This window comes from Athalia rosae, chromosome 6 (genome assembly GCF_917208135.1).
Source record: "Athalia rosae chromosome 6, iyAthRosa1.1, whole genome shotgun sequence".
NCBI lineage: Eukaryota > Metazoa > Arthropoda > Insecta > Hymenoptera > Athaliidae > Athalia > Athalia rosae.
In genome coordinates this window covers 5,174,094-5,199,198 of record NC_064031.1, presented here as the reverse complement: position 1 = coordinate 5,199,198, position 25,105 = coordinate 5,174,094, and the positions used below count along the sequence as shown (strand labels likewise).

The window sequence follows — 25,105 nt, the reverse complement described above, 5'->3', positions numbered from 1 at the left end:
AAAGTGATCCGGGATACGCGGAATCAACGATAGGGCGGGTGCAGCAACAACAGCATCCACCATAGAATCGCCTCGTGCAGGACTCTGCAGCCTCGGCCTCGGTATGCGGGTTTAACTGTGTGTATATAGGTATATTCGTGTAGCCGGAGCTTGTAACGAGCATTGAACCAATCCCCGGTGGTGTTCTGGATCATTTGGTACCCAGTTTGGTATCACGAGACCGTACCACGACAGTCAGCATTGCGCCAAGCTTATACCGTATAGCTAGCTGCTACAGCGCTACCGCCGATACGCCATACCTTATTATTATCCTACACAACCTGAAACACGCGACGCAACGGTCCGGCAAAATCTCATCTCCGCGCGCATCTCGAATACGCCTATTAACCATTCGTTAACGAAAATAATCGAGCCGTACAAAGACCGGCCGTTCGACGATCTCGTTCCCCTGCACGCTTCTCAAATAGCTAAACGATTTATATATATTTTTTTCATTTCATTGTTACAGGTAAGCACGTTTAACGGCTGGATTGATCGCGGCTCTCTGGAGAGCTAGCGCGGTAAGTTTTACATCAGGTTTAACGATATGTGTTTTCGACTCGGGTTGGGTTGGTGCCGCAGGTTTTTTCTATTTTTTTTATTTTTTTTTATTTTCTTTCATCCGAGTCGCCGTGTCGTAAATGTTCTCGCGATATTCATATCGTGTACATAAGAGACCGCGGTGAGGTACCGCCTCGAGTAAAGGAACATCATCTCTTTTTTTACGTATCCGCAAAATAATGCCGATGGTTTTCGTCTATGGAGTTCGATAATCGGCAAAATGGTACGGTACTGAGCTCACTGAGAATTAGTTAAACTTTCCCCGTGCCGCGCTGTTAGGGAATATTTGAGTTTAATAATTCGACTTGTTTAGCGTATATATATATAAGGAGTTCCCAGTGACGCGGTGTGTACGAACATTTATGCTTCCCGAGCTATAGACGTACGCACGTACATATATTTCCGACCGCCGATTCATAGAATAAGTTTAGCATACGGAGGGTGAAGTTTTCTCTGCTGAGGGGTCCAAGTTTTTACCGAAACGAAATAGACGTTTATATACGTTAAAATCATGACCGAGTTTCCAGGGACACCGCGGGAATATAAGTAAAAGGAGGAAAAAAAAAAAATAGGGTACACAGGGACTGAGAGAAAATAAAAGAAAAACTCGCAGCTGGCCGATAGTCAGAAGATGCTTTTCGGGGGGTTTCCTATTGGATCTTCCGATGTATGTATATAGCGACTCCCGTGCAGTATAACAGCAGCAGAACCAAACCCTGCGGGTGATCGATAAATATTGGCGCTAGAGGAAGAGGAGGGGGGGAGGGGGATGGGGATGAGGGGGGGAGGTGAAATTGGGGAGGATTTTGCGGGGACAGTCCTGCTGTGGTTGCCACCCCTTGGCCCCCTGGCGTACGACGTATGGTGGCAAATCGAGGTACCGTTTCTATACCTGACTCTCTGTATATCCTCTATCCTATATGTATACCGTATACATATATCGACAGAGAAATCCTGACGTTATATATAGATATCTCTCCGTGTATACGTATAGGTGGGCCACAAGAGGCAATCGAGAATCGCTCGTAGACTGTAATTCTCTTCAAGTTCTGATCGAAACTCACTTTGGCTTGATCCGAAAGGGGAGGAATGGGACGGCCGGATTTATATATACGAGCGAGGCAATCGGAGTGAAAGTAAGAAGAAAAAAATATCCGTAGTTAAACGACAATTTGACGGGTACTCTATGTATATATACCGTCTTAACTTTACATATACATTCGAACTTGGAGCGAAGCAACCCCCCGATCTAAGTACGTATACGCATTTGAGAAAAAAAAAAAAAGATATAATTGCAATATTAAAACGACGTACTATTCGGAAGATTTCCTTTCGTCGATGAGATTCCATCGCAGGTGGATTCCGCGCTGACGTACGATGAGGGGGGAGGGTTTAGGGTTCGATACGAGGTGGGTAAATAGCTGAATATCCGTAATATACCTCCGAGCTCAATTCTCCGCAACCCTCGCAGACGCGGGTGATATGAGTTAGATGACGAGGTTCGATGCTTCCCGAGGCGTGAAATGGGAGCGTTAACCATTCGCATTTCACACGCCCCTTGCCCACCCCGTCGGGGACGACAAAACGGCGGGCATCCCCGTCGCCCCCCTCGCCCCCCGCGCGCGTCCTTTCGGTACGCCGGGCTTTGGACTTCGGGCTTCGGGAGTCGTTCGCGGAAATGCTCGCTCCGCAGAGCGCCGCGCCGCTTCGAGTATCTGGTGGGTACGACGAGCAAGGTGTAAGGGGAGTCGCAGAGGGTGGCGGGCGGATAGGTTCCCGTAACGTCGTCTCCCGTTCTACCTATATAATATCGCTGGATCTCCGACTCGCCTCGCGAGAAGATCCTGCAGGGGAGGTAAGATAAAAGTTATGCGCTCCGCTATGCGCAAGGGAGTCGTACATCACCCGTTGGACGTCTGCGGGGACGTAGGAGCGCACGAACTCAACTCAACCACCCCCTTTACCCGAGACTCGAACCCCTGCGCCCTCCCCCTCCCCCTCCTCCTCCTCCTCCTCCTCCTCCCGCCGTTACTCCCTTCTTTTCCCCGGCGGCACCCCCCCCCCCCCCCCCCCCGACCCCCTCGCCCATCCCCTCCGTATCCCCCCCCCCCTCTATATTCCTATCTCGCTATCTCGCAACCCCAGCCACGTCGCCTGCACCCGCGCACGTCTTTCCACCCTGATATATCTTCTAATATATCATCAGTTTACCTATATATAAAATCCCGAAGCAGGCACATAAGGCGGTATCTATATACTACTTATTCCAGCGGTATAGGTTCGGCTATATATGTATAGGCGAATCTATACGTATATTTATATTATATTTGTGTATATATACATACATAAACATATATACAGAGAGCTATGTACGCGTATATAAAAGTGTAGGCATGTACATAGGATACATACATCTACCTAACCTACTACTGGGCGTGGCAAAGACAAGGCAAATGATTTCCTCTCGTCTGCCTCTGGGCAAAACATAATTTATCGTTATACCTCAGTTTATATACCTATATTCATATATCCATAGCCGGTACACACGTTGTACGCGAGTCGGAATAAAATAGAGGTTGAATAATAATATAAAAGCAAAAGAAAAAAAAAAAAAAAAACCGAAGAAAATAAACAAATAAAAAAAATCTCACATCCGTTGACCAGAACGAAAAGTATTTTTCAAATAAATAAATAAGGTGTGACGTAACGTAAATTTTTACAAAGTTCGGTCCGTACTTTAGCTAGCTCGGCAATCCGATGATACATCTACGAATTTTTTTCCACTCGAAAACACTCACTTATCAATGTAATTAGACACTGATTCAGAAAAACTAAGAGACTTTTATGTACGCGGGCCCCCGTACTAAGTGCAGATAAAAATACAAAGTAGGAACTAATAAATTTTTTGAACGGGCGTTAATTCTTGCAGCATGTATATTCTTAAAAGCATGATTTTCGGTCCCTGAGATTAGGGGGGGGAGGGGTGGGGGACGAAGAAGCGTGGGTATACGTACATAATAGTCTATCATATTACATCGCAAATGCATTCGAACAAGGCTTGCCTAAGATTCGAAAGAAGAATTTTGAAAGAAACGGATAAGTAAAAAAGAAAACTAAATAAATTTCCAATCTTATTCCGGTGTGGCAACTACACGATGACGCGCACGGCTACCTTATACACATCTATCGGCGAACGTTAGCCTCGCATAAATTACTCGAGAAGTTGAAGTGAGAGAAGGCAGAGGCAGAGGCAGAGGCAGAGAGAGAGAGAGAGCCTCCGGGTTGCACGCGGAGAGAAATTCTCAGGAGGAAGAGAAGCCCGGTTAAAAGAGCGGAGTGCTTCGGAGAGCGGAGGAGGAGGAGAGGAGGCCATCTCGTATTTACATATAGATGCCTTGGCTCGGCAAGTACCATCGGCACATCCCTTATCCCTCCTTTGTTGGTGCGCCACTTTAATTATTCGCCGTCAATAAAATTCTACTCTCACCAACACGTTCCGCGCCGTTTATCTGTGTGAACACACACGTTGATGCCGCGCGTTGCAGAGTTACACGGAACTACACACGTAGACGTATGTTAGATACCGGTCTCGCCTAAATTAACAGAAACTTCTTTTCCTTTCTCTCTCTCTCTCTCTCTCTCTCGGTCTCGCACGCTTTTCATTTTGCCTTTTGCTAAAAAGTCGGAACCGAGCGACCCGTTGGAGCTTGAAATCCTTGACTGATTGGTGAGCCCTGGATGTAACGGTCGCGCGATTAGAATAGTTGTACGGTTAATTAAACGAGTTTCAAGTTTTCTCAAACGTATGGAAATTATATCGCCTGCAGTTTCGCGCGTAAAAGGTACGATGATATCGTAGGGTATATAGGTATAGGGCTCCGCGGCGCGCACACGAATCTCGCCTTTTATACACCGCGCCACATGAAATAATAACACACAATTTTGAACGCTTTACGTAAGTTTAATTAAAACTTGGTGCGTAATCGCCACGGCCATCCCTACGCTCGTGGATTCCATCCTCTTTCGCGAGAAACCAGCGGAAGGAATCCACCCGCGACCGTCCTCCCGTGAAACGAAGCGCGATCCTATGAGGTACACACACCCCCGCACCTACGGTACAACAACGGTGTGATGAAATTTTTAAAGGTTTTTTTGTTTTTTTGTTGTTGTTTGTTTTTTTTTCTTAGTCTACGCCAACGAGTTACTCGGTAACGGAGGTACGCTCGGTTGTATTTTTTCTTCGACTATTTCCTTTTTACTCAATTTTTCTTCGAGGTTTCAAACATTGTGATTATATTGCGCGGGACGTAGGGAGAAAAGCGTTGCCTCCGAAACTATATAATATACCATACGTAACAGACAATGGTAAGAAGTCACAAATTCTTTGGGGGCGACAAGTGACACCGGATAAGAGCTTGTGTCTCTAAGCCCCGCCCATGAGGAAAGATCGAGATTCATCAGCAGCGATGTCGGTGTAAAAACGAAAAGTAAAGGAGAACTCGCCGTGTAGCCCGGCCTTTTCCCACAGCTGGATGAATGTTGACCGCGAGAGGAGGCATATACGTACGCTTTCGTCCAGGAATGGGTTGGCTTTTGAAAAATAAAACACCGATCTAGAAGCGATAGTCGCCGGGCTCGTAGATCCTCGTTTTCTCGAAACATTTTCTTAGTTTTTTTTTTTTTTTTTTTTTTCGAGGAGACACCGGGTGACAAGGGATGCGCCGTCCGGGAGGAGGGGGGGAGGGGAAGGGGGAGGGAGAGGGGAAAACGAAACGAGAGAGAGAAAGACGGGGACAAAAACCCTCCTCGGGGAGCACATCGGGTCTCTAACGGAACGAGCCCGAACCCAAATTCTGAACACACACATTACGAACGCACGCGTATAAACATCGGCTCGGTGTTATCAGTTGTCGGACGCCGGGGCGCCGGATATTGTCGCATCCTCCGCTCGGGCGGCGCTCTCTCGCTCTCGCATCGCGCGCGCATCCCCCGCATCCGTGTATTCTGTGCGGGACGAACGCGGGTAGTCGCGAGAGAGACGAATACAACGCATCGTTTCGGTAACTCGCGCTCCCCCTGACCCTCCCTCCACCCCCGCAACGCTACGGGGTTATTATTACCCACCCTAAACCCGAACGAGCGCAACAAGAGCCAGAGACAAATTCGGATAATTTTGGAACCCGCTTTTTTATTGCGCGCTTGAATTTGTTTTCCGTTTTTTTGTTTTTGTTTTTGTTTTTGTTTTTTTTTTTTTTATACACGCAGCACCTATTATTCACACACCGCGGTGTGAGATGGACGAGTGTTGAATCGGAAATCGAATTACACTCGAAGAAGTACAAAGACGTCGTACGTCTCGCGGCGGCGGCGGCGGTGTTCGAACATTTACCAGATGTCTGCGGGGAGATTTGTTTTTTTTTTTTCTTCGTTTTTTGTTCTTTGTATCTCGTCGGGGCCGCTTCGCGTACAGCAAAAAGAAAGTATAGTCGGAGTCGGTGTACGATATACTTTTTTTTCGCTCTTTTTCACAATTTCTTTTTTTTTTTTGCTCGGTGTATTTTTATTTTCCTTTTTCTCCGGAACCCCGAATAATCGGCGTTCAGGGGAGCTCCGTCGACGAGCGGAGGCCTAGGGTATACCGGCAATTTTCATTTTTGAGAACTTTCTTTTTTAGTGTACCTCCGAACCGTGGACGGGTAGTACCTACGGGGCCGTAAAAAGATGAATCGAAAAAAGTTACCTTCGACTATATACCTACGCACGGTGAAAGTTAACTCTCCCCTACTCGTCCTCGTGTATACGGATGTGCACAGACCGCCTAAAATACTTGACCGTTTTGTCATTACATTGTCCGCGGGAAAGGTAAGAAAATGGAGAAAAAAAATGAAAAGAGGAGAAAATGAAAAAAAAAAAAGAAAAAACTGCATCGCCACCCCGCGCGTGTATTTTCACTACGGAGAAAGTTTGACCGGCCGCCCAATCTTTCTTTCTCGCACGCGCGACGGGATTGCGGGCGCGCGTTAGTTTAGTGCGGAAAACCGTTATAAATGGCGAAAAAAATTTTACGGTAAAATTATTTTATTACCCACGGTGGTCGCCCTCCATAAACAACTCGGCGAATTCCGACCTCAGGTGAAACGCCGGCTACCTGTTTTTCCGTAACAGTATCTACTACTCGTCAGTCGAAGATTGACGTTGGCGCGCGTTTGTTAAAACCGGCGGAAAATACGCGTAATTTTGTCGATTTCGATTTCGACAGGCAAATCCTCGTGTGACGAAACTGTGGGAACGCGCCTTTGGTTTATCGGGTATTTTATTATACGTAAGAGGGCAAATTTGTTCGGTCGTTGGTCGACGATACAGCGACGACGTATTTGAAAAATTACGATCTCTTCGACTCGCGCATTCCGTCGACTACATCCACCCGGCAGCGTAAGGTGGAGAAATTTTCACGTGGAATATCGCGCGGATGGGGCGAAACGGGAGCCGGCGGTTGTACAGCCGCGTGGATAAAATTTGGCTCGGCGAAGGGCGAAGGGATGAAAAACGTATAAGAGAGAAGAATGGGTCGGGGCAAAAAGGGGCGAAACGGAGGAGCGTAGAAAGGGAGAAAGAGTTAAAGCGGGGAATGGGGCCAACGACGAGCAAATAATCGAGTTTAATTGCAAAACCGTCGGCATGATTTAATTACACGGCGCGGCGCAGTGCCTACGTAATAATAAGTAAAACGACGCGTAGTAGACTTGTACGCTAAAGGGAGGTAGGGCGCGGTGCGAACGGAGAAGGAAGGAAGGAGGAAGAAACGAGGAAAGAAAGCCCCAAGTGTATATTTTCGGAAACCAGAAATAGGCGAGTGAAAAAAGATAGCGGGATATAAAAAAAAAAAAAGTTCAACGAATAGGAAAAAAAATCTAAACCACACGGAGCCCAACCGTATCACGCTTGTTCACGGATACGTCACGTACTCGCGATACGCACCGAAATTACTCAACGTTTTATTTTAGTTTTTTTTTTTTTTCTGCCTCATTTCCTACGAGGTAAAACAAGCTGTGCACCGAAATGCATTTCGACCGTGTACACGTTCTCGACGTACGCTCGGCTATAATTCAAAGACTGGAATTTTATTGATTCGAGTAAAACGAAAGAGACGGGGGTGGAAAGAAAAAGAAAAAAAAAAAAAAAAACAACAGATTCCGAGTCAGGAATGGCGGCGATCATTCTTCCGCGATCGTAACCACTGTACACACAGTGGCAATATGCTCCATTCTTTTTCGAAAGTATATTTTTATTCACCTATACATCGAGAGGTGTATACCGCTCGGACTCGAGGCTCGTGACACGAGACACACAGGCGTCCATCGCTAGCGAAATGCACTCGTTTCAACCCTCGTATTTATACACTCGCGAATACAAATATATATAACTATATTAAACATATAAACTCGAATACGGTATACATACGTGTACACGATCGTACGTACATGCGGGATTTTATACATACCGTCGAGATCGTAGTAAATTCGAAGGGTCGCGTTCTCGCGTGTGTGTGCATATCTTTAGATTGGCGGGTCTGCAGTACGGGGCGCCGCGAGCCGCTTTGCTTTATCTTTGGGCTTTTTGTCTGGCTGGCAGTATTGCGCTAAAGCTGAGCTGCGTGGCAACACGCGAGCTTTTGCGGCCCTGTGCGGCGGTGCAGTCTGCCAACCCGGGACGGAAGATCTCCGTTTGATAGGCGGTTGGACGTTGCAGGACGTTGCGGTGTGTACGATTGGGGAGGAGGGGGAGGGGAGGGGAGGGGGCGAGCCGCGCGCGCGGTATGTGTGACACGCGAGCCATTTACCCCGTGCAGGTTTTCGACGACGGGTTGAATTGAAGTAAATTCTGTTACGGTTCGGCCGCGCCGTTGAGCGATCCGAGCGATTCGTGGCGATCCCCGCGCGAGGAGGTTGTCCGAAAGTTGCCGAGGATGCGGCGGGGTGCAGCTCAAATGCGGCCCGATATCGTCGTCCCCTAATAAGAAAGAACCGTATATAACGTGACACGCGAACCTTCGTCGATCTATAAAACACTCGAAAGTAACCTGTATATACCTACCTCTCGGAGGGAGCGCAGCGGAATGAAAATAAATCTTCGAAGCGATGGTGTATATGTATAAGCTAAGGCGACGGACGTAGGATGAATAATACCGTATCGCAAAACGAACCAAATAAACGCTCGGAAACAAATTAACGAGCTTTGCAGTTTGACGCTGCACTCGGTCGCAGCTGCCCCGCCATCGGTAGATAAAGAAAAACGAACGAACGAATAAAACTAAAAAAAAAACAATTGGAAGTAAAAGAAACGAGACGAACGAGATCGGAGTAAAAAGAATAAAGAGTACGGGAGGAAGGCCTGCCAGCCGAGCGTCGCGACGGTCAGCGTTTCGCGTTTCACGCGCGTTATAACCGTTCCCTACGAATTCGATGTTATTTTCAGTTTTCTCCAACGTTTTCGAATCCCTGCGTCAAATTTTTTTTATTTCCCTTTACCCCTCTTCCCCCCGCTCTCGCGGTGATAATGATAAACTTTTGCAAATTCTGTTCGGTGTTTTGCTAGCTTTTATTGTTATTACGTTCGCGTGTTAACTCATACTCGTGATATCTCGTGTGTAATTCCGCCTACTGTGTTTTAGGTAGTACATTAACGTGTGTGCGTGTGTGTGTATATAAGTATATATACACCGTGTACACACATCTGTACGTCGGGACGCCCAGCGTCGCGACGCCGTGCGCCGGTGGTGTGACGTGGGGCGCACGGCCGGTCGCCCACGCCTGCACCTCGTAAACTTAAACCCTAATTAACCGGCGCTACTGTTTCCATATAGCCGCGTTATACGCGTACGTGTATACGCGATATTCGTGTATATATACATACCGCGTCTCGTTGGTATAAATACACGTTAAAGCGTCGCCTCCATGTACACCTATGCAAGAAGAGCGTCGCGACGCACGCGAGAATATCAAACGCGAACTACCTATACGGATGCTGCTGCCGCCGCTGCTGCTGCGGCATGTACGGTATCAAGGGAATATTACTGTATTTATATGTACGCAGAAGCGTGTACACGCGTGTTTTATCCATTTACACGCGTGTACACACGAGTTGCGGTAGGTTGCCGATTCTATGGTATGTTCAAGTTGCGTACATACTGGACGTGCTCGTCGACTGCTGAACTTAGGGGTTGAATATCAAAGGCGCGTGTACGGTCGTTTCGATCCTATGGGAAAAAACGTTGGCACGACTATCGTGCGAAGAGAAAAAAGTATGAATATATCGCCGCGTTCTCAACGGTTGCGAAAAAATTAATTATAATGAATTAAAATTTGCCGGTGTAACGCGAGGCTGATCGTATGATGAGAGTTTATGACGTACGGTGAGTTGCACGGTATTCGATGATTCAGACTCAACCAAAAATCGATTAGCACATTTTCCACCGATAAATCGTACCTGCCCCCGATTACTCGCAATTAGGTACCCGCAACGCATTAGATTTTCACAATTATTACGATTTATATTTCGCGTCGTTTACGTGGTTTCAAAGAGAAAACAAAATATACCGTTCAAATCTATAAATCAACGCCGACGGCCGATTATATTCGTGCGTACCGTTCGAAAATATGGCAGACTACGTTCGGACGTCATTTTGTATATCTGACGGATTCGAACCGGGAACTGATCAACTGATCAATTCGAATCCAACTGTTCCTGAGATAATAGAGTAAAAAATGAGAAAACAAACGAACTGTAGCGATGCGGCGATCGCTTTTGATTCGAAGAAAATGCCTCTAGCGGTCGTAGCGGACACGCGAAGCTAAGGGTGGCTAAATCCTTTCGAACGCGGCAAAAGACATCGCGTATAGTATCGCTGCTCGTACATACCATGAATTTTATGAAGAGGGACCGTTTGGCAGGTGATTTAATTTACGGGTAACTCGAGTCACGGTCAGTTATTAAAATGCCTCGCACACTTCGCCTATAGTTAGAGGTATATAAAACGTATACATATGTATGTCATGTACGTACGTAGAGCAACGGATACGCGCATATGCGTAAAATTCTCGTTAACCACGGATAACCGGGTTCTTTCAATTACCGTCGTTTTACGGCCATTATATTTTTAGTCTATAAAAAAACTAGCGTAGATAAAATTTATGATCCGTTTTATCAACGCGGCTCCACTTCTCTCGCGGCTATATTACACACTACGAACGATCCATCGCGCCTCTCGATCTCCGGCAAACGATCGATGAGAAATCGTTTCGATTCTAAACAGAGCGCACAACTGTGTAACGATCATTATTCTTCGACACGATAGAAGAGAGAATAATAGAGCGACGCGATGCGGCCAGAGAGAGAGAGAGCGAACGGCTGAAATAACGGGGTAAATAGAAAAAACGAGACGACGGGGGATGAACGAGTGAAAAATTATCATTCAACGCGGTATGACTTTTGCGTCCTCAATATCTTCCGCTTCGTTTTGTTTCGATTTAGATCGTATGGGATTATTTCTGGACTTCCCATTCGTAGCGTACAGTATATACATACATGTATATACCGCGGGCGTAGCGTAGCGGTGTGTCTGCATGTACGTATAAGAGAAGTTATGTTACATTATGTAGCGTGTAGTTGGGGGTCTCTCTGGCACAACTCAGGAGGAACGTAGCGGTGCAGTAGAGAGCTATGCGTGTGGTTGAGGGCTGCGGAAGCATGTATCTCAATCAAAGTCAACCGAGAACGGAGACTGAATAATTTTGAATCCAAGGCTTTCGAGCACGTAAACATGGGTCTTGACTTTGGACTACAGCCATCCCTGTCAACGCCACGAAACAAGACCTGCCCGCTTCGTCCACCACCTGCACCTGCATAATTTGGCCATCATCGCGATATCCGTGTCAAGGATTTATCTCTATTATTATATCGGCCGATAACTATATATCGAGGGAATGAGAGGCGATCGATCGATCGATCCGTAGGGGGAGTCGTATCTAAATATAATATGTATATAATCGTTGTACGCTAATAACGATTATCGTCCGATTCTCGATGTTAATTAATTCGGTACAACGATTCGCGTCGACCTATTTATCAATATAAACCTTGTACCAATGTCTCGATAGAGAAGTTCCCAACGAATAAAACGAACGTGGTACGCGGCGTACGCGCTCTACGATACTATCAATTATTGAAATTAATGACGTGCCACTACCCGATCGTGCCCAGACTCAAAACGATCTTATATCGTAGATACGCCGGAGACATTCCCTCGCGTATACCCATTCCTCTACAACGCTCGACGTTGCAATAAACGATCATCGACCATCGCGCGGCACGATACCGTCGTCATCGTCATTATCATCATCATTGTTGTTGTTGTTGTTGCTGTTGTTGTTCTTGTTGTTGTTGCTGTTGTTGTTGTTGTTGTTGTTGGGGGGTTGTCGATCTCACACGTGACTTTGGTGACTTTCCTCCGAGTGCAATGGGTCAGAGCTACACAGTTCGTCGTTTTCTCTTCAGCGTCTCGTCGTCTCTGCTCGAAATCCTCGGACTTCTCGAAACCGATTTTTCAGTCGTGTAGGTGAAAGTGCAGGTGTGGGGTGAACGCGTAGGTGTGGTAGAGACGGAGCGGGTGGCGCGTTGGCAGCAGCAGCAGCAGCAGCAGCAGGAGTATAACGATGGAAGTAAAATCCGTGTGCACGAAGTGGACGACGAAGTTGAACGGTGGTCGTGTGAGAGGACTTGGGCTAGTCTCGTCGGAGCCAGCATGGCCGCCGCTAGTGCACACGACGCGTCGATCCGTCGAATGCATCGTGCACGGTTCGGATGCGTTTGTCGAAAAATATTATTATCATCGTCGTTTTACGAAACACCGCGAGGGTTTTCCACGTGGTCCGGCGAATTGGATGCCCCGCGGACGCGCGAGGTCGCGAGGTCGCGTCGCGATGGGTAAAGTCGCGCGGAAATTCCCTACTTCCGGTTTATCATCGAAGCTAGTCGCACTCCCGGAATTCCGGTTGAACTTAGGACGCGACGGCCGCACCTTTGAGCCGCTGTACAATCGCCCTCGACAAACCGCGATTACGGATGTTTCGATTACACAAAATTTTGCTAAAACGTGGGCGTCGGTGCGACGCGGAGAAAGCTGAGGACAACAGGCTGCCGATGCTCTACGGAGCTCGGATGCTGCGCGGCGCATCTCCAAGACGCGCGCAACTCTCGGTTAGGCCAATATGGCGGTTTAACGGGTAGAGAAAACCGGTCGATGGGATGCGGCGTCGACTACGACGACGCTGCTCTCTGCTGGAGCTTCGAATCCTCGTGGACCGACGCCGACCACCGGGGTGGGGCACGACGCTCCACCATATTTCCAATATGGCCACCATAACATTGTGGTAAGCGAACATGTGTTGTTTTTAACGTTTTTATTACATTTTTTCAACGTTTAATCATCCAGTTTACTCATCCGCGATACGTACTACGGGGATTCGTCGTTTTACTCCGAAATTTTATCGCAGGTATTCGAAAAATTAGTGTTCAATTTACCGGTAATAAGTGTGCGATTGAAACGTGAGTGAGTGAATCGTAAATGAGTTTTTTCTTCAATTTTGATGCTAAGAATAAAGAGGAAATATTTTTCTCCGAGTATCAAAAAATAGGCACATTCAAAATTAATCGATAATCGATCGAAAGGGGTGTGAAAAATCATTCACACCTGATCGAATCATGGAAGGATTTAAAATTTCCGTCGACTCAGTTTTTTTTTTTATTACAATGAAACAAGTTCCTTGTGACAAATGAAGAAAGTTAAAAATTGTTAATTTTAGACGTTCGTTTTGTGCGGATACAATTTATTCGAACGTGCGGCGCGTGGTATAAGAGCATCAGCGTTGCCGCAGCAGCACGCGGTTACAGAGAGCTTCGTAAGCACTTGTTCGTTATTTTCAATTATCTTGCGCCGTGGTTTTAATTGGACGCCAAGATTTATGGGATCAAGTTTGGCCAAGTGCAATTGCCAAACGCAATTTAGACTACTTGACCCGTACGTGCGGGTGGACGCGTAACTACACACGTACATACCTATATGTGTAATACGCATACCGCGAGTGAAAAAACCGCGTGCTGTCATATTTCATACCGCTACATTATAACGTGCGTTCTGTAGATTTTAATATTTCGTACGTTATTAATTCATAACTTTGCGTAATACGTAATCTACTCGATCCTTCGTATGTACGAATATGTAATCAACATATGTAATTATATGGTGCACGGTAATCCGCGCATATTATTGGCAATCGTTCGCAGCTGGTATATAGGTAACGTACGTAAACGTACATGATAAATGCGGGTACACATCATTTACCGATAATTTGGTATTTTGGAAAATTGAAAAAGTCTCGTTTTACCTTTTTACCTTTTTACCTTTTTACCATTTACCGGCGATTCGTAAGCTTATTTATTCAATCCTTGAGTAATAATTGAACACCGCGCATCTACCCTATATACCGTCCGAGGAGAGGTACGCCAGAACATAATTAAACATTTATTGTTAACCCTGAGCTTTACTACTGTCCCATTATTGGGGTGTATACCTGCGCGCATACGTTTCCGTGTCCGAGGTAGCGTGACTTTGAACAATCTATTCATTCCCAGGGTATATAATTACCAGAATCGTCTGACCATCACTTTAATAATATAACGCATTTAATTAGCGAATCCCTGTGTACATATATAGATTTAATAAATTTATATACTTTATATTATTTATCATTGAATATTATACGTCCGTGCGGACGCGAATCGCCGTCGTTTAACCGAACCGCCCCGCTAACATTGTATCTACGATTGTAGATTAGAACTTTAACACATGTACGTTCATCGTATACCGATGCGCATTTCTTTGCCCGGCGATTCGTAAATTGATATAAATTACACTTAAACAATATTTACACAATTTCCACCGTACACGGGGTCAGAAAAACTGCGACAGTAATCGAATAAACGCATCGCATTGATGCGCGATAATTATATACCCGGGGGATATACATATATCGCGATAGTCGGTGGGAAAAATAACGAGTAATAAAAATTGCAAGTGAAACTTTGTCTGTTTAATTTGCTAAATAATAATAAATGAATTTTATCGTACTTTGCTACGTGTTGTACATCCGATATACACATACCTCGTAGTATATACATCGGCTAGATTTTTCGACCGTCGGAAGGTTGCATAATTCAGCTGACCTGCCGTCGCGCATGCGTTTCTCAAGTTCCGACGTAGTCACAAGTAAGTTTGTATACGTACAACTTCATGTGTACGGAGTGCATCGGCATGTGTACACTAGCTAGACTTTCTCACTTTGACCGCGATCAAAGTTCACCCGATAATTCACGATAACCCTACATCGCGATAACACACGTGCAACTCGGATGCAAACTATACTCAATTATGTACAAAATGTATATAATCAACGCGCGTGTGTCTCTATCGAATGACGGAATATAATTTCGTGAATATTGTAGAAAAAAAAAATTATTTTCCAAAAAACCGCATGTGATCGTAAAATATGAATGAATAAAAAACGGGTAAAGGTTTAACGGCGCGTACTCGAGCCGCCGTTCTGAAATTAAGTGAGAAACCATAAAACCGACGGTGTTTACACACGTATAAACGTAAGCCCGAACGTTGACGCACTCAACGTGAACTGCTTATTATCCGTTGCGAGATTTATGAGGGCGGAAAAAGTAAACTGTTAATATTTATCGTATCGCCGTTTGCCGTTGCATTTCTACCTATACTCGAGAAAAAATGATAACATTTTGGCCGAACGAAAAAAATAATTTTCACACCGCGCCTTTCGCGGATTCTCGGATTTCGACGATACGCCTGTTCGCGTGCTTTCGTACCTATGCATAAACGCCACACTTTTCGAGTGTACGTCGTTCGATGGGTTTGAGAGCGTGCAATTTCAGCGTTAAATAGATTCTCCCTTCTTAATCAATCAACGACTACTGGATTCAATTATAATTAGTTTATATGATTTTATAGTGTCCAGTCACGACATCGTTGAACGTCCATTACGGGTATATTATACACATATATATATATAAGTATATAGATATACTATATATATATATGTGTATTTTAATTATCTAGATTAATTCTGCCGCGATACATACACATAATGGTATCCGCCGTAAACCTTTTATCACTCGCGGGCAATCTTAAGGAGTCATCGAGAGGCCGGCGTGCAGGTTCGTATACTATAAGCAGATCCTGTCCGCCCGTCCGTCTCTATTTACGCCCGTTTATATCCAACATACGTCGTTTTGCCGGTTGGAATGAAGAAGATTACGACTAGCCGGCGGTCACTCAGCTCGGCGCAAGTGCCATACCATACCATACCATACCATACCGTCACGATCCGGCAGCGTGCGCCGTCCCGCAAACTACGTTTGTCATAAATCTACTTCCTAATTGAAAGATGGGGGTCTGCCCAGTGCTCAGCCTAGCCAATGTCTTAGCTTCTTCACGGGGCAAGGGAGGGTGAAAAACTAGTTGCGGTCGAAGCGGGAGAGGCGACTCAATGCCGTCTAAGATTCTGTATTCTTTTTTTTTTTTTTTTTGTTTGTTTGTTTATTTTGTTTTTGTTTTTGTTTTTTTTTTTTTTTTATCAGCGACCAGCAACAGCGGCAGCAGCAGCGGCTACTATGTAGGGCAGTGAAACTTGCTTTGGTAAGATCTTGTTAAAAGAAGCGAGGGTTGAGGAGGAGGGAAAAAAGGAGGGTGCGGATGAGGAGGGGGAGGAGGAGGAGGAGGAGGAGGAGAAAAGCTAGACGCGACGGGGGAATACAGAGAAACGAAGGACCGAGAAAGAAGGAGAAAAAGCAGCGATAGGCATTCAGAGATAAGGGAAGCAACTGCGCTATCTTTCCAATAGAAGCTCTTCGCGATGGGTAGAAATAGAGAAAGAAGGGAAGAGAGACACGAGGAGAGAGAAAAAAAAAAAAAAAGGGCGACCGAATCTCGAAATCAATTTAGAGAACCATTCATGGAAAATTGGATCGTGAGGCTAAACTATCTAGCAGTACCCACCTCTTCGTGGAGCACCATAAATTCTATTCCACGTGTATATAATTTAAAATGTATATTATTTACCACGAGACATTTGTTTCATTTATTTATAATTCATTACGCTACGTATTTTTTTCCCCGTTCCGCGTGACGAATGAAACACGGCCTATCCTAGATTTAACCAAAATCGCCCCTGACGATATAAATAGCCGTCATCGTCGACTGTTGTACTACCGCCGTACTCAAAAAGACAATATCTCTATTTTTCTCTTTATATTCCACACCGTCTCGTACTATAAAAATTCATTCTTCGCTTTGTCCCGCCCTTCGTTGTCCCTGAGTAATAAATTCTCTCGCAAGTTTCTCAATATTTTCGACCACTTCAACCCGATATTTTTGTCCATTCACCGCGTAAACGAGGCGCCCGTAAAACCTCTTGACCGCTACGCTGCGACGGAAGAGTTTTCTAGAAATTTTTCTGTATTCCAACACAACGCACAACGACTCGGGATAACGAGGTGACGAGAAGACGACGTGTGGTTCCAAAGACGCCGCGACGACGCTTTACGCACACGTGGTGTACCGTCGTACGTGCGCCATTCCATGTACACCGAACGTGTTCATAAGTGAGATATGTAAACACGACGTGATCTGATTTAGGTTCACGCAAAATATCCCTAGTCGAATGTACAGCGGCGTCACAGCAGAGGTGGGGGGATCGCATCGACCGGCCGCGATCTGATATGATCCACGGCGTGTTTACCGAAAATATTGGAATCTATCTGTCGATAATATCGTAGAAGACACGATTGATGTTCTTATTTTGAATTAAATAGGATAGGATGATCTCCGTTGATGACAGAGTAAACACTTGCGCCATTGATGCACTCGAAATGAGTGTTGTAAGAAAAGGACAATAAACGAGACGCATTAAGGATAATAATTGCATGCCAACTTCCAATTGCTAACTGCTTCAGACTGCCAACGCGTCTCGTTTATCGTTAAATCATCGTTGAATGGCTGTGTCAGTTTTGTGAGGTGATCCCCCCACCTCTGCTGTGTCGCTGCTGTAAATCCGACTAGGGATATTTCGCGAGAACCTAAATCAGATAGCGTCTCGTTTACATATATTTCACTTGTGATCACGGTCGGTGTACAGTTGCGCCGTCGCTATGAATATTACCACCTATACGCCCACGCGGTGAACGGAAAAGTCCGTTTATTCCGCTTCGGTTCTAATTGCATCATAGCGGCTCACCGCTAAAATAATGCGAAACGAACGTTTTGAGAAAGCGCGCGAAACATAATGTAAGCAACCGGGATACAATCGTCAGCGATAGACGCAAGGGATGTAGAAAAGTAACGACTTCGGACCCGCAGCACTTGCACGTATCCTTCGAGAGTGTACGAGGGGAAGTAAGGAGCGTCTCGCGAGTCTCCCGAGTTTCGTCCTCCTTACATCCGACCGGCGCCGCGCCGCGCCGTAGCGTCATGGCAGGGCGTACGAAGAAGGTACACCGTTGTACGTACACGCGGGGGCCCCGCGGGCCCCATCGCATTGAGTTGTAAAAGCGGTCGTTCGGTCTCGCCGGCAGGCAGTACGAGGCGGCGCACACGGTCGGTTATGTAAAGGCAAACGGCGCGGTGGCCGCATGCCGCTTGACGAGTGGACGTTGTACCAACGTTCCTCTTCGTTCGTTCGTTCGTTCGTTCCCTCGCCTCATTCTCGTTCTCCTTATACTTTTCCCTCTTCTTCTTCTTCTTCCTCTTCCTCTTCTTCTTCTATTTCTTCTTCTTCTACGCTTTGCGATAACGCTTTATTCTTACTCGCAACTTATTCCGTACATTGAAGCCGCAGCTGATCCGCGCGAGGCCTCCTCCCTCCTGCATTATTCTCTACCCTCTGGGTTCTTCTCGAAGGTATATATGAACGCGGATGCGAATTGCACCGAGGCAGCTGTATCCGGTTACGCGACATCCAGAAACCGTGGACGGGTGTTGTCGTTGTTGTATGGGATGTGTATACCTATACACACCACATACGTTGCAAAGAGCATCGCGAAGTCGAAAACTTCGTATAACCGAATGACGTACGGGGCCCCTCGTCTCGCGCGTGATCCGAATTTTCATCGCGGTTGCAGTGTAGAGATGATAGTTGCGGGCGCTTACGATCCGTGCATCGCCGCCGGTCGTTAAATCAATCTTTTCGATCGCTCGCTTCGATTAGAGAAGTGGCGTGATAAAAAAGAAACAAAAAAAAACAAAAAAAAAAAAAACAATGAAGAAATAACCGATGAAACGGAAAAAAGCTACGACAACGGTACAAGAACAAAGTACACCGCACTTATACTATACGTTAGCGAGACTCTTATCGGTATACGGAAACAATAGGCAATTTACACTCGATCGATATTTAATACATGCGCTATAGATATTGTATGTATGTACGTACGTACGTAGGCCTATATACACACGTGTGTATATATACTGTGCGAAGGCGTTGCGAAGGTCGCCAACAACTCGCTCGCTGATTTACGAGCGTTCGCTTTTATCCTATGCAGAGTAGATGAGGATATACAGCAGCGGACGCGGATCTTCTTCGCGGTGATATACTCCCTGCTGCATATTTGATCTAGGTGCACCAGATCCGTACACGCGTATATAGGTACGTACGTACCTATTACAAGGATAATACCCGATCGGAGTTTGGTTGGTCCGGTCGTTCGCGGTCACGGAAAAGGCGGAGGGCGGAGGGCTGAGGGCGGAGGGCTGAGGGACCCGATGACGAGAGCCGTGAACCGGTTATATGGGCGAGGCCCTTTACTTATTCGTCTTCTTGTTCCACTCTCCTGCTCGAGTGGAAGAGGTTCCTTCAAGAGTCGGGCGGAGGGTTCGGATAGCGAAGGAGAAGAGATACATCGTAGAGAGAGAGAGAGAGGAAGAACGAGAGGAAAAAAAAATTTATAAGGATCGCAACGAAGGACGGAGATAGATCGGTATAGCATACGCGGCGTACGTGTATATACCCCACGTACCGGGCGGCGCGGGGGGGGAGGGGGAGGGTATACCAAGTATGGTGGCAAAGAGGATGACGGCGGGACCGACGGAGGGAGCGAACTGGGGGGGGGAGGGGGGGGATGGGGGGCAGGGGGAGGGACGGGATGAGGAATTCTCGTTGGCTTCGCTTCGATGTCTTTATACGCGGGGCCCCTTGTACGCCGTGGGACATATATCTGTCTACGCGAGAGCGAGGCGCGCCGCCAAAAAATCAGATCGAGTGTAAAAATCGCATAAACTCGTCCCGGTGCTGCCGTTGCCGCTGCCGCTCCCGCTGGTTTGCCGCTGATGTTGCCGGAGCTCGCCGTTCCTTGCCCGCGTTGCTGCGCTGAGCTTCGCTTGTATGTATTACTCTTATACGCGATTTTGCAGACTTTATACTTTTGCGTCCGTCGTTGCGCGGACCTTTTCAGCTCCGCGAGGGGCCTCCCTCCCCCCCTCCCCCCTCCGCCGGTAGGTACTATATAGATACACGAGCCGCATGGCACCGCGGCAACGACGCCGCACCGCGGTCTCCGGTTCGGCTCCGTCCTCGCGCGCTAAGGCCGATCACCTCGCCTTCATATTTTCTCTCGTTCTCTTCTCCTCCGAAGTTTCGAGAGAGTTAACAACGTTCGAACCCGCTTGTGTGTATATGAAGGATACCGCGTCGCTCTCGTTATCGCCGCCGATTTCGGCCGATACACCCCAACCGCGACCCCCCCCCCCCCCCCGGACTTCGCCGATCTCGTTTTCACCCTCAAAAATATACGCGTTAAATGAATAAAAATATAGCCGCCTCACATCCGTACGTGGTATACGAATACCGAGATATGCAACATAGTTATTACCTTTCGATATAGGCAATTTTCAACGAGCGAATATTATATGTAAGGGGGACTCGTGATCGTAACGACTTTATAATACGTACGAAACGATAATAATACTTCTTTCTCGGTGAACATTTTCACTCGAGATACGCGGGGTTATTTTCTACGACGGCATGAACGCCGTTACGCACTTCCGTCCCCCCCAAGCTGCGCCCCTTTTTTCTTTTCCTCTTTTCCTCTTTTTCTTTTTTTTTTTTTTTTATTCTCTTATCGTCAGTTTTAATTGATCAGCTCCTTAAAGAGGTCCCTGCACGTGCGATCAACGTTTGAACTGATAAGGACATGAGAGTGTATTTAATCGTCGAACGTCAATTGAATCTATATACCCGTCTTATATATACATGTATATAAACGCACCGAGATCGGATCGCGAATGATCGTTTCACAATATTAACGCTTTTCCTTTTGCCTATACCGTTCTCTTTTTATCTTATTTTCAATTAATTTTTTTTTTTTTCTTCCCGTCTTATTCACTCAACCGAGGTAGCGATCAGATAGTATACACAGACGTGCATATAGGTATACATTGCATACACATCGGGCAGGAACGCTCTAATTAATCCGTAAACGGTATAATCGCTCGGCGATCGAATTACGGCTATGCCGCTTATAAGTCAAACCTCGCTTCGCAGCGCGGCGACCGTAGTTGTGAGCAGGAGTAGTTTTATACAATTACAGTACGTACAGATTCCGCGCACCGATCGCCGTCGAATCCCCCCCCCCCCCCTCACCCCCATCCCTTTGACTATAATCCAAACGTACTTAAATAGAAAATTTCAACGTAGCGTGAAAGTTGCGCAGGAGGAATAATTTACGATCGGATGTGTATAGCTTAACGAACACCTTCGCGGTGTAACTTCGGCGGAACCCGCGGTACATGCCCCTGTACTTATACGGTTATATATGTATACGTACATATAAGTACATTTCGCCTAAAAATAGAAACGACGCGGCGACCCTTAACTCGACTCCTCCATAAGAATTACGGAGTGAGGGGCGATAATCGCGCGGGATTCGCGAATATCGCGCGGGCGAGCGCGACGCGATTAAAACCCTTAACGCCACGGTTTCCGTTGCCGCTTTATTCGGGCTGCCGTTGAACCTCCGGAAACGAAGCGCATCCGCGTACACGTATATACATATAAGCTGTGCGGTGCAAACTGCAGATCGCGATCGGCGTGATTCTGATGCGAACCTCTATAAACTACGGCGGTTAGCTATGCGGGAACAACTTCAATGGCAACTTATCCACCGCGTCGTGTGTGTGTACATAGGGAGAGGAGAGGAGAGGAGAGAAGGGGAGAGAGAGAGAGAGGAAACGGCGTAGACACGAGCGGAGGTATAAGGGCCGGGCTAGAAAAAAGAATTTCTTTTCGTCTTAAAAAACGTGCAACGAGTACCGAGGCGAAGCAGAGACACGGACAATTATCCATTCGAGAGCTTACTCGTATCTACCGCGAGTCGTGGGTTCGAGCCTTGGGGTATATCCCGGCGAAGAGAGATCGAGGTATATCGGTACTCGAGGTGTGTAGGTATAACCGAGGGAGGTAAGGAAAGGTATAGGCAGCAGTTTCGTACGGCTTTAAAAGACGGGAAAAGACGATGGGAGAGACCTCGTTCCAGCCCGGTGTAACAGTCCCAGTGGTTACAGCGGTTGCAATCCACCTCCTAACGAGCCCGCTTTGTTTTGCGGGAGCATTGCATGCATGCGCGTGCTGATGCATGTACCTTATATATATATATATATATATACGCACACAGCAGCAACCACCGGTGTAACCGCTTCGTGTGGTATACAGGGTGTTCCGATGGGCGATCATTCATTTCGTACGCGGATTCAAATTTCTGACGTCGACGAAAGCCGATTCTCATCGAAAAGTCACGAACTCGTAAACTCTTCGAAACGTACGTTGGAAATACGCATGGATTCCGATGTACGAGTTGCCTTCCACAGGTGCAGTTGGCGAATTTGTAGTTTGACGAAAAAAAGGAGAGAAACAGAAATTCGACAATCGCTCACTCGTTTGAACGCGATTCGTCGACGCGATCTCGTTTACGTATAAGCGAGCGACCTATGCGAGCTACGTACATCGTACGGGCGATACAGTCGGATAGACGAAGGTTGAGTTTTAGCGAGGGAAAAGACACCGGGTATAGGCAAGAGGTAGTCCTGAAGGAGGATACCGCGGCGACCGGTTCCCTACATGGCTACCGAAGGCTTCTTCGGTTCTTGCACTAAGACTCCGAAGACAAGCATCAGCTGCCGTTTTCTCGCTAATGAGATGGAATTGGACGTAGGCTAACAATTTTTCTAGACTCGCTAGTAGGTAGCGACGAGAGTCGCACATCGAGCTTGCGGATACCGCTCGGCGCGGTTCGAGCCGCGCTTCGTTCTTCCCTCCCTCTCTTCATTTTCTAGCTCTCGCGCGCGGTCGCCTTCAGCATTTCTGATCCTTGAAGGGAACGACGTCCAGCCAGCGAGTCAGCGGCGTTCTTTGATACGAAATCGTTTAATTGTGTCCCATTAGCTCGTCGGAAGGTATACAGGAAACCTGGGAGCCGACTTCCCCCCTCGGTTCCCAACCACCCCCCGACCCCCCCCCCCCTCAACCCTCCCGCCATTTTACTTCTTCCGCGGGTTTCAATCCTGCCCACGGCACATGCGTTGCACACCGTCGACGTTGCCCTTCGCTCTTCCTTTTACTCTTATTCCCCTCGTCCTCCTCCGTCTCGGCGGACGTGTACGACGTAATGGTGGTCGAACCTCGTCCAACTTTTTCTCACCGCTCAACGTCCCGTCGTCGCTTTTCGTACCGTTCCCGTACCGCGTACGTCCCCGCGTTCGCGTACGAATCGTCGACGCGCCCGGCTATTCGAGCGTCCACCCCGTCCCGCAACCCCGTGTAGCGATCCTTTATTTTTACCACCGTTCGAACGCGACGCGGACGTGACGTAACGTCGACCTGACGCCAAACCCGAACGGAGCGATGGCGGACCACGCGAGGATACGTGGCTTCAACTTTTTCTGAAAACTTTGCACTCGTATATATCTCGCGAATCCGCCCGTCCGAAATGACAGACGAATGTGTGTACATGTATACCTGATGCAGAACCTCCTTTACAGATCGTGTATAGCTATATATATATGTATGTATGCGATTTTGCTTATTATTTTGACCAGCTGTCTTGAGAATTGAGAATCTATACGCGAGGCGTATTTTGCCGAGCTTTCTTACCCCCTTCGCATTCGAAGCTTTGGTCGAAACCGTGTTGATTACATCTTTTCGTTTTTTTCCTCATGTTTCAGGTAAGCAGAATATATCCGATGCGAGATGTTATATGGAAACGTGGTTCAATCTCGGTAAGTGCAGTCAGCGCCATTTCTTTCTAAAATCAATCTCCGCGTCTAGAAATTATTTTCGATCGACTCCGAATCTAGTCGATATCGCGATCTATCGTTCCTCCACTCGGCTGAATCGATTAGACGATAAGGTGAAATCCAAAAAAAAAGAGCAACAAAAAAAATTATAAAAAAAACCACCACCGCGCGAACGATCTCCGTACACTCGAACGGAGCAGTAGTAACGTCCAGCTGTATAGTACAGCGAGCTCATTACGAAGGATAGAAGCCTCTGTGGGTACAGAAATCGAGGCGACAAGATGAAGTCGAGCACGCGATGTAAATGGACGCGTTACGTAGTGTCCTATACCTATGAGCAGCGTGACTTTGTGGTCCGTTGCATATCCGCCGTTGGTTCGCCCTCGGTATCTATTCTCTTCTGGTGCAACCTCATCTACTGCTGCAATGAAGTTAGGGACTGCTGCAGCGAACCCGTACCTACCTACCTACCTACCTACCTACCTACCTACCTACCTACCTATACCTAGTGTACACTGGAAGCAAAGGCAGCAGCGGCGTGACAGCAGAAGCTAGTGAGGATTTACGAGTTAGGGTTTCGAACGTGGAAGAGGAGCTGCGGCACCGCGGTGAGCTGCGCCGCTCCACAGTGCTGCACGGTTTCATCGGTCGCATGGGCATCGCACGGGCCAATAGGATTACCGGGTTCTACGGGTTGCGCTTGGCCAACTCGTATCGTATCAAGATAGGTGGTATACAGCTACCTTGTAGAAACCTACCTCTCATGAGTGTACGTTTATGTACTCTACCCGTATGTATGTATGTATATATACAACCACCTCGTACCGTCCCCGTGGTTCAGCTCTCGCGTTTCTTCTCGCGGTCAAACTCCGAGCCCCAGGAGTCGTGCCTCGCGAGACCACTCTCGCCGCGTGAGTTCCGTGACGTCCCTTTTCCTCTCCCTCTCCCTCTCCCTCTCCCTTATCCTTATCCTTATCCTTCCTCTCCTCTCTTCTTCACTCGTTGCGGTTCTCTATAACGCGCAGGATCGGGAGCTTTGCACCCGCCAAAACTCCTCGTTTCGCGTTCAGCTGACGATTTTTTTCAAAT

General features: G+C 47.1%; 1 protein-coding gene across 2 annotated transcripts in view; it reads left to right on the top strand.

Moving 5' to 3' along the window:
• The window catches only part of LOC105692442 (homeotic protein ultrabithorax), a 112,366-nt gene that overhangs the window by 40,059 nt on the left and 47,202 nt on the right, over positions 1–25,105 (top strand). The window contains exon 2 of one of the 2 annotated variants that reach the window (XM_048657321.1): positions 23,945–23,998. The exons of the other annotated variant lie outside the window; for it this stretch is intronic. Within the exon in view, the coding sequence (XP_048513278.1) occupies positions 23,945–23,998 (54 nt within the window). The remainder of the gene's footprint in view (positions 1–23,944; positions 23,999–25,105) is intronic. 2 annotated transcript variants of the gene reach the window in all.